This window comes from Rattus norvegicus, chromosome 1 (assembly GCF_021556685.1).
Source record: "Rattus norvegicus strain SHRSP/BbbUtx chromosome 1, alternate assembly SHRSP_T2T, whole genome shotgun sequence".
Classification (NCBI taxonomy): domain Eukaryota; kingdom Metazoa; phylum Chordata; class Mammalia; order Rodentia; family Muridae; genus Rattus; species Rattus norvegicus.
This window is the reverse complement of record NC_141534.1, coordinates 61834831-61850474: the sequence shown is the minus strand read 5'-3', so window position 1 is coordinate 61850474 and position 15644 is coordinate 61834831. Positions and strand designations below refer to the sequence as shown.

At 43.4% G+C, this 15644-nt stretch overlaps 1 protein-coding gene across 1 annotated transcript in view; it reads right to left on the bottom strand.

Annotated features, from left to right (window-relative positions):
* Window positions 1–15082, bottom strand: part of LOC134485046 (uncharacterized) — a 47059-nt gene extending 31977 nt beyond the window's left edge. Inside the window, exons 1-3 of the mRNA XM_087599227.1 lie at window positions 14980–15082; window positions 12963–13085; window positions 1428–2706 (exon numbers count right to left, since the gene is read on the bottom strand). Coding sequence (XP_087455353.1) covers window positions 1428–1460 — 33 coding nt within the window. The 5' untranslated portion in view covers window positions 1461–2706; window positions 12963–13085; window positions 14980–15082. The remainder of the gene's footprint in view (window positions 1–1427; window positions 2707–12962; window positions 13086–14979) is intronic.
* Between the last annotated feature and the right edge of the window lie 562 nt (window positions 15083–15644).

Sequence of the window (15644 nt, the reverse complement as noted above, 5' to 3'; positions counted from 1 at the left end):
CTTTGTAACAATAGACGTGCTATGACAAGGGGGTTGTACAATAGTAGAGGTCCTAGTTATAGTTGAGGTACTCCAACAGTGGAAGTTTAGGGACAGTGACTTCCAGTGCCCATAAAGGTCTTGCAATTTGGAGGGTCTGAGACAGAGGAGTTGCCTGACCACAGACGCCCTACCACAATATTGGTCCTTTGACTGTGGAGGTCTTGGGATAGTTCAGGTGCTGGGACAGTGGAAGTTCTGCTACAGGGGTTATCAAAGTGCATGCAAAGAAGAAGCAATGGTGCCAGCCAAACATGACCATGGCAAATATAATGAAGTTTTTCATCCACCCCAACATCATCTTGCTTCTCCAATTGAGTCTGAGACAATTCTAATAACTTATCGTGAAACTGGTTGAAATTTTAAAGCTTTACAAATACATCTGAAAGTCTTTCCACCGAGAGGAGGAAGGAGCCAAGGAAATATTTAGGCAAATATTAGCAGGCTTTATCTATGGCTATGGGCACTGTATAAGTTCACAGCGACCTTAAACCAGATTATATTTTGTTAGAGAAGAACAGAAAAGTCAAAAGCATCGACTTTGGCCTTCAACTCAAGACAAACCTGGGCAAATGCTGAACTGGCAGCATGGTGCTTACCTTATTGGTGCACCTGATCTCTTCCTAGGACAACTTTATGATGGTGTAAAAAAATAAACAACAACAACGTATGGATCTTGGGAGTAGGCTTATATTTCACTGTTGTATTTGACTCTGTTGTCATACAACAGTTCAGAAGACAGGTTGTAGCAGGTGTGTACCCTGCTCACTGTGGGGTGTCAGAAGAGGCAGCTTAGCCTCTTAATAAAAGTCAATCCAAACTATGGGCTGACAGTCTCAGAGGTGATGATGTACCCCTGGTCAATGAAAACTGGAAGAGGTTCACAAATCCTTATGAAGAAGTGATCCCTCCCATACCAGATACTCCAAAAGAGGAAGAAACGTAATATATTGAGGTTTTAGGTAAAATATTATAGATTCATTGCATCAAAAAGGTATAACCAGAACATGGCATCCTATTGCTTAATGTAACAGCAAGTTATACACAGGAATTGCTTCACAACACAGGCTCAGCAGCTTTGTCCAGTTACGGTCCCATTCTCTACCCTTGCTGATTTCCCTCTAGGACTAAATAGGAATAGAAGTGAACACAACATAGACACATTGTTCTCCTCATCTTCTAATGGCCTAGTGTATCTCTATGATCATAAGGCTAGTCAAAGAGGAAGCAAAGAGCCATTGGGCATGCCCTTCTTCTTTTCAGGACACTCCCGACAACACCCACAGTGAACAAAGCATACATACACACCAGAAGTGTCCTGTGTCTTCACTCAACAATCATCCACACTTAGAAGAGCTGTAGCAACGAGAAAACAGAAGACAACCTACTTTCCGGCTGTCTCTCAGCAGAGAGCAGGACATTCCCCAGCTAGGGATTTCCCAGAGGCATTAACGGATGAACCAATTACAATGGCGAAATTCACTGATGAAGTTGTGTTGCTGCTTTCCTTCAAGAATGAAACATTACAAGGGGGTGGAGGAAGAGTTTTCTCCCAGAAATGAGGCCAAGGGAGATTGTCCAGAGAACACGCAGATGGCAAAACCCACGTGCCTTTGTACTTTGTCCTTCCCAGTTTGCTCTGTGCTCATTCTTCCTCTGGCTCTGTTTTCCAGTTCCCCACAATTCTTACCTTCTTATATCCTCTAAGTATTTTATGATTCTTCCCCCAACCCAAGCCTTCTCCCTCTTCTGGATTTCTTCTCTTCCCAGCAAGGACTCAATATGACTGCTGTGTAGCACACTCTAGAGCGTGGTGCAGCTGAATGAATCCATTCACCTGAAGTTTATCACACTCTAAAAACACCAGCTTCCACAAAGTGAGGTGGAGAGTGGTATGAGCTCATGAAGTCTTCCATAGGTTACTGGTCCTAGCACACACGGCATTTATCACAAGAGCTATAGAACAAATTCTTATGCTGTCAAAGTAGCATCACATTTCATTCAGCCTCAAATCTAATAACCAGCAATGACTTTGAAAAATTGAAATTACAGTTGCTGCAACAGTGCAGATCCTGTGAAGAGGTAGGTCCTGTGACAGTGGAGGCACTGAAATAGCGCCGGTTCTGTGACAGTGAAGGTCCTTTGAAAGTGGAGGCACTGAGATCGTGGAGGTCAATCTACCTACAGGGGAGCTGCTGCACAATTGAAGGTTCTGCTACAGTGGAGGTCCTGCAAAATTGGAATTGCTGATACAGGGGTATTCCTGTCACTGTAGAGATCCTGTGGCAGTGAAGTTGCAGAATCATGGGAGATCTTGCTTCAGTTGATGTCCTGAAACACTTTAGTTGCTACGGGTGGTGCTACAACAGTGGAATTCCTGGGATAGTGGAGGTTATAGGACAGTGGGTGTCCTGAGACAGTTGTAGTGCTCCTACAGTGGAAGTCCTGCAATAGTAGTGTTGCTTGGACAGTCCAGTTCTTGGACAAAGGAGGTCCTGTGACACTTGAGATGCTGAGACTCTTGAGCTCCTGAACAGTAGAAGTGCTGTGATAGTTGAAGTGCTGAGACACTTGTGGTCCTGTAACAGTGGAGTTGACACACAGACAGTGGACTTCCTGAGGTAGTGGTGGTGCTTAAACAGTGGATGTCCTGTGACAGAGGAGGTCCTGCAATAGAGGAAGAACAATATATGCTGGCTGATGACCCAGAGCTTCCAGAAAATAGACCACCAACCAATATATATCAGAGGATAGCATTATTTGAAACCAATGGGATGGAAGGCCCTTGGTCCTGTGGAGATGTGATGCTCGAACGTAGGAGGAGGCTGGAGTGGTGGGTTTCGAAAAGTTGGGTGAGTTGAGGAGCAGCATCATAGTGGCACAATGGAGGGTGGAGGGAGAAGATGTAGGAGTGGGCATTTGTGGATTGGCACCTAGAACGTGGGACATCATTTGAGATGTTAAAAACAGTGGAAATGATAAGGTTTACATTGTCTGACCCAAACCTAAGGGATACTACATGAGGAACACAAAAACCTACAGGTGCTCACCAACAATCAGATAAAATTTGGCCTTTGGCGGTATACTCCAAAGAAACTATTCCAAGATCACTGTTTTTTGTTTTTTCAAACAAAGTTTAAAACTCTTAAGTGTACTCTCAAATCTGCCCTAATTTGCATAAATCGGTCAAAACTGTTGGCTTTGTAAACACTTCTATCTTGTCCCAATAGTCACATGCTGGTCATCCCAACAACATGATACTTGTCAAGGTGGGAGTCAATCAACATGGGATCCTTGTTCCAACTCGGCATGCAGACCCTCAGCTCACCTTCTCACACACACACACACACACACACACACACACACACACACACATACACACAGGAAAGAGAGAGACAGACAGACAGACAGACACACAGACACAGATTCACAAACACATGCACACACACACAGAGACACACACACCCATGAGAGAGTGATAGATCAAAAGTGAGGTAGAGAGAGAGAGACAGAGAGAGAGAGAGAGAGAGAGAGAGAGAGAGAGTTCTTATCATCTACTTTCTAATGCATATTGTGTGCTCTTTGAGTTGAGCACAGAGACTTGCACAAGTAAACCAGTCTTGTACATCGAGGAACATTTTCTGATCAGTATTTTCTCTTCTTCATGCAGTTCTTAAATTATCTTTAAGAGAGTGTAGGGCATTGACCTACCATGAAATCTTGGACGTAAAGGTACATTTTAATACAAAGCTTACATATCAGTTACAGATGACTCTAGTAGGAAGTACATTAAGTTCAGAATCATTCAATCAGAGACCCTAAATGTATATACCCCATTCTAACTGCCTTCACTTAACCTCATGTTTGGACCACTGTTCCCAGCTGGAGATTCCTGTTTATCTCCCAGAATAAAAGGGAGGATCCATGCTTAAGTGGAACAGGAGATTCAAGGTGGGACTGTTGGGTGACATTACAGTGAACACCAGGGACTGCCCCACAGAGGCGGGTAGTGGCCCTTTCTTTCCTCCTGGGGAATCATTTTCTACATTGTCCTGAGAAGGGAAGGATCCTCTCATTCTAGCAGATATTCTGGATGACACAAGGAATGTGAATAGATTATGAGATCACTTTTACACATTTCTTTCTGAGGCAGAGACCCTTGAGACCCTTGGCTCAGGAATAACAGTTCCAGATAGCAAGGTGAGGTCAGTGTTGGCCCTGTGTTCACCTATGAATAGTTATTTATGTTAATCACCAAATCTTTCAAACTTACAGCATGTGAGAGAAAAGTGTCCCAGGAATCTCAGCTAAAACTAATCAGTGAGTTTTTAAGAACAAGAACAAGTAGGAAATTTAAATTCATGTGATTGCTACAAATAAAGCAAGACACTGTCACTAGATCACCTTTGTGTAAGGGACCTGACGGCATACACAACTTAAGATGTGAAGTGCTCAGCTAGCAAGCTTCGTGGCATGAACCCAAGACACAGTTTCTCTGTGTCTCATCACCTCTGAAGCATGGTCCACAAACAATGGCAACAAACCTTCTCTTCCTCAGAGTTCAAAGTTTCCTTTACTGTTAGTGATAGTTTCACAGTTAACTAACCTCTACTGGATAGACAGCTTTGACTAACCTTCTCTGAGCTTCTCCCAACCATGTACAGATGGTACATCCCTCTGCACATGAGGCCTGTTCCTCTCAGGCCTGCTGGTCTCCTTCCCAGATTAGAAACTGGATACCTTTCAAGCCTACATTCTTAAGTCATCTATCAACTTTGGGTACATGATAAGCACAACATGACATTGGGTGCCAAATAACACTTTCCTACCTGACAATGAATATGGTCCAGGGGTACCAAACATGGAAACTGCTCAGGTAAGGTCAGGTAACCCCCATGCTATCTCCATGTGGAAATGAAGATTGACACACCTTCCCAAGCACACTTTCTCAGCTGTCTCAGCCCACACAGCAGTCCTTTGCTGAGCTTCCTTACTCCCAGTGACTGATGAGAGTACATGAGAAGATGCCTGAATTCTGGAAAGCCCTGGGCCCTATGACCCACAGTAGCAGCAGCTTCTGATCACAGGTGATTTCAGGAACTGAAAATGCCTAATATTCCTGTGTTGATTTGAATAAGCTCAGCCCAGGGAGTGGGACTATTTGCAGATGAGCCCTCATTGGATAGGTGTAGCCTTGATTGAGGAAGTGTGTCACTGTTGATGTGACCCTTATGTTTTTGTCCTAGCTGCATGAAAATCAGATTTCTAGTAGCGGCCTTCAGATGATGATGTAGAACACCCAGCTCCTCCTGTACCATGTCTGCCTAGATGCTGCATGTTCCCACCTTGATGATACTGAACCAAACTGCTGAAATTGTAAGCCAAACCCAAAGCAGTGTTCTTCTTATAAGATTTGCATTGGTCATGGTGTCTGTTAATAGCAGGAAAACCCTAAGTAAGTCACTTTCTACCACAGATTACGAGGTTAATTGAGTGATGTCATCACCTGAGGGGACATGGCCTCTTATTAAAGTTCTAATCTCCTAAGTAATTGCAGGCTCTCTTCTGTCCTAGGCATTGGCTATAATATTAAACTTCCCAGTGTCTTTTTCTCTGTAAACTATACATTTTGCATTTCTATTTGCCCCATTTGCTCTTTTTCATTGAAGTCCTATAACCTCAGTATAACAGAGGCCATACTGGGCTCTCTTCAAATTTTCATTGAAGAAATTTGTTTATTACTTTTTAATTTAGCCTCAGGTAGGTTTTTATGATGTGGGCAGAAGGAAGCCACATTTTTGTAAAAGCATCATACTAATTATCCCAGACCAGTTACAAATATTATTGCCTTCTGAATCCCCTTGTCATGGGCTTCCAAATTCTGGATAGGTCTTGGCACTCCTGACTCCCAAGCTCCTGCCAGTATACCCCATTAAACTCTTCTTAGAGCACTGGGCCACTTCTAGTTCAAAGTTCTGAATTCTTGCATATTTTCCAAAACAAGTAACAAGCACAAAGTGGCATGGTCTGGTATCACACAGCAAGAATCCGCTCTATTACATCACCTTCTGCATTAGTTACCTTTGTATTTCTGTGACAGAAATGCCATGAGCACAGCAAACTATAAAACATGTAGGCGATTAGTGATCCTATTTCACAGACCACCTGTTACCATAGGTTAAGTTCCATGACTACAGGGCACGGTGGAAGGAGCAGGAAGCAGAGGACTCACATCTGGAATCACAAGTACAAAGCAGAGAGTGCACAGGGAGTGGTGCAGAGCACTAAAACCTCAAAGCCCAGCCCCACTGGCATTCTTTCTCCAGCAAGGGCACACCTCCTGAATCTTCCCAAACAGGGTCAACAACTGGCAAAGGAGTACTCAAATGACAGAGACAGTGGAGGATAGCTCATGCAAAATGTCATGGTGATTCAGGAATTCGAATCAGTAACAGAGAGAACCTTCACCCTGGGTCAATGTGTGTTGCTGCAAAGCCAGTGAGCTGCTCTCCCTTCTCTTGAACATGAGATGTGGATTAAGTAAAAATGTAAACAAGCATCTCCATGGAAAATCAACAGCGCTGTTAATCTGGTAATACTTATAGGATGAGTCCAGAGGTGCTAGATACTGAAATCACAGAAGAAGCCAACACAAACTCAAACCCTTTAGTCTATAGGAATAAATATACGACAGAAGCCAAAATGGGTAACGATATGGAGCAAACACTCACTCACTCAGCAGATAAAATTACACCTAGCCCTTACTCACAGACCTACTTCATAAACAGTGTACATTCTGCTGGTACATACTCAACACAATCCTAAATGCTGCAATCAAACCAAATGGTTTCTTACTTTGTTGAGTATGACTTTAAAACACTAAAGTACTCTGAAGGAGGTGAATGGAATCTTCCCAGGGCCTGGGGAGGTCAGCTAAGGGAGTACAGAATAAGAAATCAACACAACCCAATTTCCCCACCAGCAAGAAGAAACTGGCCTGATGTCAGTTGCCAATTCCTAAGGCTTTAAGAGAAGCCTACAGACTGGAAGGACTGAGGTAGGTGAGGTTAAAATACAGTTCCACTGAATGCTGGAAAGTGATGTGTGTGTGTGCGTGTGTGTGCGTGCGTGCGTGTGTGTGTGTGTGTGTGTGTGTGTGTGTGTGTGTGTGTGTTCCATGCATGTGTTTCTGTGTGAGTGTGGTTGGGTTGTTGCTGTTGTGTGCTTAATTTGAGACAGAGTGTCACCACAATCTGAAGCTGTCCTAAAATTCACCCTGTACACAAGGGTGGTTTGGACAGTAAGGAGACCTTCTCTCTCCTGAAAGGTGGGATTAATGATGTGTAGCACAAGCTATGTGTGAATGTAAATTTTAAAATCTGAAGATTTTATAAACCTCCTTTTTCTTGCTTTAAAAATGCTGGTGATTATAGCAATACATGGTACACTGAGGACAGATCAGAATATACAGTGTGAGTTTTGAGATGGTTCAGAGGTGAAAGGAATAGCTGATGATCTGAGTTTAGTTCCAGAGGCACTGTTAATAATCAAACACAAATGTAGCTGACTTTTATCCTGTGTAAAAATCAGTCAGGGCATCCAGTCAGAGATTAAAGTATTTTTGGTGTTGTGATGCTACACAATCATAAGACTGATTCCTGTGGAACAGGCTAGTGAAGCAGACAGTAATCAACAGGACACGAGAAAACCTACAGAGCCGGAACTAGAGAGAAAGCTCAGGATTTCAGAGTACTGGCTGCCTTTGCAGAGGACCTTCACTTATTTTCAACACTTCCAAGTCAGCTCACAGGCATGTGCAACTCAAGATCTAGAATATCTTACCCTCTTTGGATTTTGTGGGCACTACATAATACACACAGTGCACATATACTCATGTACACACTTGTTGGATGACCATAATCCAACCACAGCAGGGACAGAGCTCGCCACCCTCAAGCTTGCCAATTTGAAGGAGGAAGCCTTCTTGTTAAAAGCACTGGAGAACAGCAGGCAAAAGGACACCTGACTCACACATTCCACCGGAGATCTTGAGATGGAAGCCACACATAACTCTGGCCTTCTCACTGAAGAGAGGTCATCTTTGGATTAGGAGCTTTCATCTGATCCTGTTTTCCTCTTGGATCCCATTACAGAAAAGCATTTGTGTTTGTCCAACTCTATACAGGTTCCCAACACCCTTGCTAGTCATGTCTGACAAATCCATATGGAAACCACTGTGTAACTGGAGTCCTAGTCTATAGCATCTCTCTCCTTCACGCTACCCTCCTTTTATAATGCAGATTTCATAGGAAATCATATTCTTTGTGTACTTACAAATCCCATGTTGTTTACATGTGGCTAATATTTCTTCCTCAGCATGCTTGCCTGGAGACAGGGCTGGATGCAGGTATTCTTTAGACAAGGCAAGATGCAGGTACCGTTGTAGCCATAGGACACCAGCATCAAAGCTGTAGTTCAGTGCATGCATGGCATGCATTCACAAAGAAGACTGGAGCCCCAAGGGCAGGTATATCCACAGGGTACTAGGGAGAGGGTCCTGATTGCTACTGTTGATGTTGCATTTCCTCTTTGTTCTGACTGTTTTAACTGGAATTGCCCCCTCAGAGCAAAATTCCTAAGATATCTGACAGCCACACACAGATGCACATGCAGGTAAAACACAAATGCATGTGAAATAAAAATAAATAATTTAAAACTGATGAGAGAGAGAGAGAGAGAGAGAGAGAGAGAGAGAGAGAGAGAGAGAGAGAGAGAATGGTGTTTATAAAAGAGAAACTTACCCTCAAAACCTGTTTACTGTCCTGAAACTTCTTTCTCATGGGCAGAGGAACATAGACATGAAATTCTTTCTCTCTATACTTCTCAGTGTGTGCTGGTGTACTCTAGATAACCGGTTATTTGGTGAAATGTTGAGGGGTTTAGAAAGATGAACATCATGTTGTAAGTCAATGGTCTTTAGTCCCTCGTGAGTTCCGTGATTTCAGCTGAGGTTCTCTTGCAATGGGTTCTGTATCCAGAGTTATAATCATGAGCTGTGGAACTTCATTTGTTACATGGATACAGGGGCCCCAGTATAGTCATCTGTTACTTCCCCAACCCATGAGCATGACCCAGGCCCAGTCACAAGTCAGAATTGGGTCCTCAGAGACGCCACTAGGAATGTATGTAGACAAAAGTAAGAAGTCTGGGGAGGGTAAGGAGGAAGAGTGTCAGGTTGAAGCCTGTTTCAAATTCAGAATAGCAGAGTATGTATTTCAGTTAATTGCTTTCATATTTCCCTGGTCGGTGCAATATTAGGACTTGTTAGATTAGATCTTTGAGCCAGAGAGCTAACACCACTGAAGCCAAAACTTTATACAGACAGGCTATCAGGAGTGTCACCCATGTTTACTCTCTCTGCTTCCAGAAGAGGTGCAGACAAATATTTCCTCACTCATGGTGAGTACACCACAAAGGAAACCAGTGCATGCTCCTTACACCCCTGAGGACTTCCCAGGGTAGGGGTCCCCAACACACTGGGATCTGACAGTGAAAGTGTCTGTGATTTGACCAGGGCACGAGGGACTACTTATATCACTTTTCCAGGGATGGCACTGCAGAGATCAGACAGTAGTTAAACTTGAAAGCTCATCACATTCAACTTCTCCCTGTGCTCCTAACACACCTGATCCCCACACCCTAAGAACTGGCAGCCCCTTTAAGCTGCTGCTGTACTTTCACACCCTGCCTCCCTGGACTCTGGACTCTTCCTCCTGATGCTCTGCTCCCAACTGCCTTGCACCCAGCATTTTACTCCTTTATTTTTATTTCTTGTTCCCAAATCCTGAATGTGTTCTGAGTGGGTCAGCTATGGGTAGGATCACGAAATATGTGACTACACACACGCACGCGCACACACGCACGCGCACACACACACACACACACACACACACACGTACCAATTTAAGACAAGGCAGACTGTTTATCTGCAGGGGATCCAATGCCGTCAAGAACTGGGACCCTGAAAAAAGAGCACTACACTTCAAAACAAAAATCCAAGGAAAATAAACAACTGGAGTGTCAGTGGAGGTTGTGTAAGAAGAGTGTCAGAAGAGCCTGTGAGAAGGTGAAGGGCACACTGAACACCCAGCCAAACTGGAAACGTCTGAACCTGAACTGTTCAGCATGCACCCTGCACTGTGGCATGCTGTGGGGGTGTCTGAGAAACCATATCTCATCACCTGAGTTTGCACGTATTTAGACCAAGTCTTTGGGTGTTGGAGGTGACTACTATATCTATAGATTGGTTAAAATTAATTTGGATGAATTCATCATGCATAAACAGTACAACAAAGTTGTCCAGACCCAACTGTTGGATGTATCATTAATGGATTATTCCTTAAATACTTCTGAGCACGAGGATGAAAAATTTAGGATTAATATATGTTCCACTAGTGGATGACTCATTAAATGTGCACCACACTGGAGGGGACCAACCATCAAAGGATAGCTACCGTTCTTTTAATCTTTTGCAACTGCAGTAGCCCATGCAAAGCAAACACTCACATGTGTCTCATCAGTCAATCAGTCTACAGGACAGAGATTACCTATGCCAATCTCAGGGACAGAACAGCATTTTCTGTTTCCAATTCAACTACCTTTTTTTCTTTAACCAGCAGCCAGGATCCAAAAAAAAATGATTCAAAACAGCATTTACCTGCCCACACTGAAACACCATTAATGAACAGAGAACAAGAAATGGTAGAAACAGTCTCAGCAAGGAGAAAGTCAACAGTCATGTTGTGAAGACTCCTTCACATACTGCAGAGACAAGACAAGTCAGCCTCAGCAAGGCCTGGCCGGCTACCCACACACACCCCATGGCTCTGAGCCCATCAGCTCCAGACCTGAGGACTACCAGGGATGCAAGCTTGATACTCGAGACTCTTTTATCTTTCGGTCAGTAAGGTGCCGTGGAAAGTACCTGGGAAGCAGGGTAGCAGGGTTGACAGAGAAAGTCATAGAAACATTTCAGCCTTAAAAATCAAAATCTCATCCCTTCAAAGCCAGGTGTGTGAGTGTGTGTGTGTGTGTGTGTGTGTGTGTGTGTGTGTGTGTGTGTGTGTGTAGGTGCTCATAAGACGTAGGTAGTCTTGGAAAATCAAGGAGAGGAAGGATTTATTGAGAAGCTGAGATGGTGGTCAATGAAGGGTGGATATTGGAAGGAAGCTAGAGCATGGTGGGATTTTAATAGCCAAAGAAGTGAAATTCGTATTTAATTCCCTTTGACAACTGGTCCAGGTGCAGTGTTCCTGGTGGTGGCTCAGTGCTCCAGCTGTGGATTCAGGGAACTCAGAACATCATACTGAAAATAATCTAGCAGACTACAGAGTCAAATTCCTGCTGGTGCTCCAGTCCCATCAGAGAATAAATTAAGTCCCTCCTCCTATGGATCCTCTCATTTTTGTCATTCTCTCCTGCAGGAGATTCAGTCCTTCCTCTGAGGGGGCTACTCATACCTGCAGGAGATTCAGACCCTCTTGAAGGGAATTCTGTCTCCAGATTGGGATGCAGACCCTCCTGTTAGAGAATTAACTCTCTAAATCTTCTCACAGAGTATGTGTGACTACATGGAGACAGCATTATCTGCACTTCTAAACTCGGATTGGTAAAGAGAACCTACGATATGAGTTTGAAAACCTCTGAGTTATATACTGAGTAATGAAAACCTACAAGTTATATACTGTTGATTTCTAAATGTATTCAGTTGATTATGAGTTATTCTGCAATATTTTGATGAAATTTACTTACTTCCTAGATTTCAAACAAAAATAGAAGCTATAGTTAAAAGTTTAGTGTGTGTTTGGCCAAATTATTTACAAAATATTTTTGGTTTTTATAAAAGTTGGTGTACGACATAAAAATTTTCCCCTATTTTGTTTTGTTTACTGCTAGGATATAGAAATGCTTTATTTCTGCTGACAGAGCTTATATTCATTGGTCTTGTATAACTCACTGTACAGTGCTAAACTTTAGCAGATTCCTTAGGGTCTCTGCCATTTATAACAGGATTCCATCTACAAGTCTACTGCCTTGTTCTTCCTTTCTGATGAGATGCCTTTTGTTCAGTTTTCCCCCGTAAATGACAGAGCTATACTGTGAGAACAATGATGGACAGCAGTGCCAGAAAGACCTGGGACACATTTACAAAGTCTGGTCCAATTAGAATGGGGCATGGTGAGATAGTTCTGTCAGGTTTGCTCTGACCCTATGAGTCTCTCTTCACTACCTTCACTTGGACAAGTTGTAACCCAATTAATATGGTGAAGGATGAAGTCCCTGACACTTAGTAGGTGACAATGCCTTCCACGTGATCCATTCAAGGAAACCTGAAAGGTGGGCTCTCTTGTAATGACATTGCTGTCTTTATGAAAGGGACCCTAAAGTCACAGACACTTGAAGGGTGCAGAGAGAGACCACAGGGCACCAAGAGGAACCAGCTACCTACAAACGGAGGAGAACTGGAGCCAACTCTTGGACCCCAGTCCTCCAAACGGAAGCCAACAGAAACCTCTGCTCAGTTCTGCCTGCAGCCCACAAACACTAGAGTGTGCATTCTTGGTGTGCTCCAGAGCCTGAAAGTCGCTGCTCTAACCCCAGCTCTGTCGTGGGGTGGATGGAAGTCTTGTCTATCTTGGGGTGGATGGAAGTCTATCTCTCAAGGTGAGGTAAAGTGGTCCTGAGTTAGGTGCCAAGGTCCAGTCCCAGGGGGAAGCTTCCCGATAGCTAAGCTTGAGCTTGAAGCAGGCAGAGCTGTGCTCTCCTTAAGGAATGTAGCACTAGCTGCCAGAATAGAGGTTTCTTCTTTCAATGTACACTTAGGCAAATTTGCAAAGATCCAAAATGCTGGCTGTGGTTCTCACCAGTTTCCTTGGAGTATGCCCACAGAGTTCCTTGTCTGCTCCTGGGAATCCAAGCCTTGTCCTCGAAGGGGCTGCTCATGCACTCATCTGACTCCTTTGGCCAGGAAGCACACCTGCTAAAAACTGAATTTTAAGAGGCAGATAAGATCAGAGAAAGGACTAAAAGAGCTCGAAGGGGCTCGAGACCCCATATGAACAACAATGCCAAGCAACCAGAGCTTCCAGGGACTAAGCCAATTCCCAAAGACTATACATGGACTGACCCTGGGCTCCAACCTCATAGGTAGCAATGAATAGCCTAGTAAGAGCACCAGTGGAAAGGGAAGCCCTTGGTCCTGCCAAGACTAAACCCCCCAGTGAATGTGATTGTTGTGGGGAGGGTGGTAATGGTGGAGGATGGGGAGGGGAACACCCATAGATAAGGGGAGTGGGAGGGCTTGGGGGGATGTTGGCTTGGAAACCGGGAAAGGGAATAACAATCGAAATGTAAATAAGAAATACTCAAGTTAATAAAAAAAAGACATAGAGACAGGAGGAACTGCATCCTGACCTTTTGTGTAGGAAGTTTGGCTTGGACTGATCAAGTATCAGAAGGACCATGAATTCCCTATGGCCAAATTAGCTAGGGCTAAGTTTATACCAAGAGAGCTCCTTGAAATACCTGATCTGCAGTTTGTGCTCCCTTCTACAAGCAACTACTCAATTGAATATAAGTGACTACATCCAGGTTACTTAGTTGGCTGCTAAGTGTAAATCTACTTTTACCTGTATTTAAACATACGGTTCATATCCCCATTAAATGGAAAAGCCCCAGTGGTATTAGTTTTAAAGGTGCTCACATAATAAGTTTTTGCCAAGAAATTTTCAGTAATTTATGTAGAAATCTATATGGAGAATGCAGTATAGTACAGTCAAATCACAGGCTTTATAATCCTATATTTAAAGTTTGATATGATTACAAATATTAAAGCAGGACTATTTTAAATAGTCTAATATATTTAATTTAGAATTAATCTGTTTTCCCATGCACCAATCAGCCATAATGTAGGTTAGCTTGTTTCCTAAGTCATGTGTTTTAAGAGGCGTATCAGTCTACCAGCTAAATTTGAATCACCTTTTACAGGATTGTATTATTTAGGTACCAGGAATATTAAGAAGATGAAAAGAATAGGAAAGTTAAAATGATTTAGTAAGCATTAAGATTTATGGATGCATAACAGCTTAAATATTGATGAGATATTTGTAAGAAAACTAGTAGGGGGAGCATAAGTAAAGGAATGATCCTATCAGTGCCTCTAAACCATAAAATGCATTCCTACAGTTATCTGAATTCCATTGACTACGGAAGTCAAGGTAAAACACACACACACACACACAAACAAAAGAGGCAGATCAGATCATCTTTCTGATTATGTTCACAACATAGACTTCTTTGTTTATTTGTCTGTTTTTGTTTTTTAATTTTTTATTAGATACATTTCTTTACTTACACTTCAAATGTCATTCCCCTTCCCGGTTTCCTGTTCATAAATCTTAGGTGGGGCTGCTGTAAGGTTCAGATTCTCTGCTTGGGAGCCATTACCACACATGATGTTTATATTTTTGTTCACTTTTATCAATCTATTTTTCTGCGGTGTGCTCTAAGAGGGCAACGAGTACGGTTACATAATTATTGGTATTAACAGCTGTACTCCCAAATCCTGCTCAGTATGGAGTCTGCTGATGTTCAGCATAAGGAGGTGCCAAGTCAGGGAAACTTCATGTGCTGATGCAGCAAATGAGAGTCCAGAGAAGCCCCAAGCGGGAGATGGAGGAAGGAGCCATAAGGACAGTTGGGAGAAAACGGGTCAACTTCCCTAAGATTCGGAAAAGAAGCAGTTGGTCTCCATCCCGAGGGAACTCAAGCTAAGACTCACAAAATAGTGCTACTAAGCCAACCCAAATTCTCTTATTTTCCCCACATCCCTGAGAGCAGAAAGGAGTGGTTTCAAACTCCATGGGCTCCCCTCATACTCACTGGAATTGGATGGTGAAACTGCCATAACCTCTGTTCTGAAAAATCCCCTCAGGATCTAATGAAGGGCGTGGCTAAGTCCGAGAGAGGAGGGCCGGGTATTGTTCATTGGCCCCTCATGCGTGCGCATGAGCTCTATGCCCATACACTGAAGTTTTCCAGGCTACCTTTCAATATCCTTCGCATTTACAGTGCTTGTAAAATACAAATCAATTTACTGTGGCATTGAATACCCATCTCACCTAGAGGCATCACTTTCCCAGCCCACTGGCGATCCTGCGCCCTGAGACTTGTAATGGAGGAGGCCCTTCCCCTTCCACTCTACCATCTCAGGAGAGTCTACCACACAGACAATGTCTTATAGGGTCCTTCAATCAGGCCCCGCAGGTTCTGTGTTCATTTCTCACACTTTAACATTTATCCACACCTGTGGTCTGCTGATGTCTCCTGATCCCCCATCCTGTTCTGTATGTGACTGCCTGGGATCACAGGGCGAGTAGGGGCAGTACTATCTACATACTGTTTAAAGCGTTTAGGCAATCTCAAGACTGGCACTTACCTCCCAGCGCTGTGAGTGAACAGGTTGAAAAAAATTCTTATACAAACACAATCACCTGACACTTTAGGAGATGAAAATTTCTTCTGCCAAGTCAATCAACCACCCTATT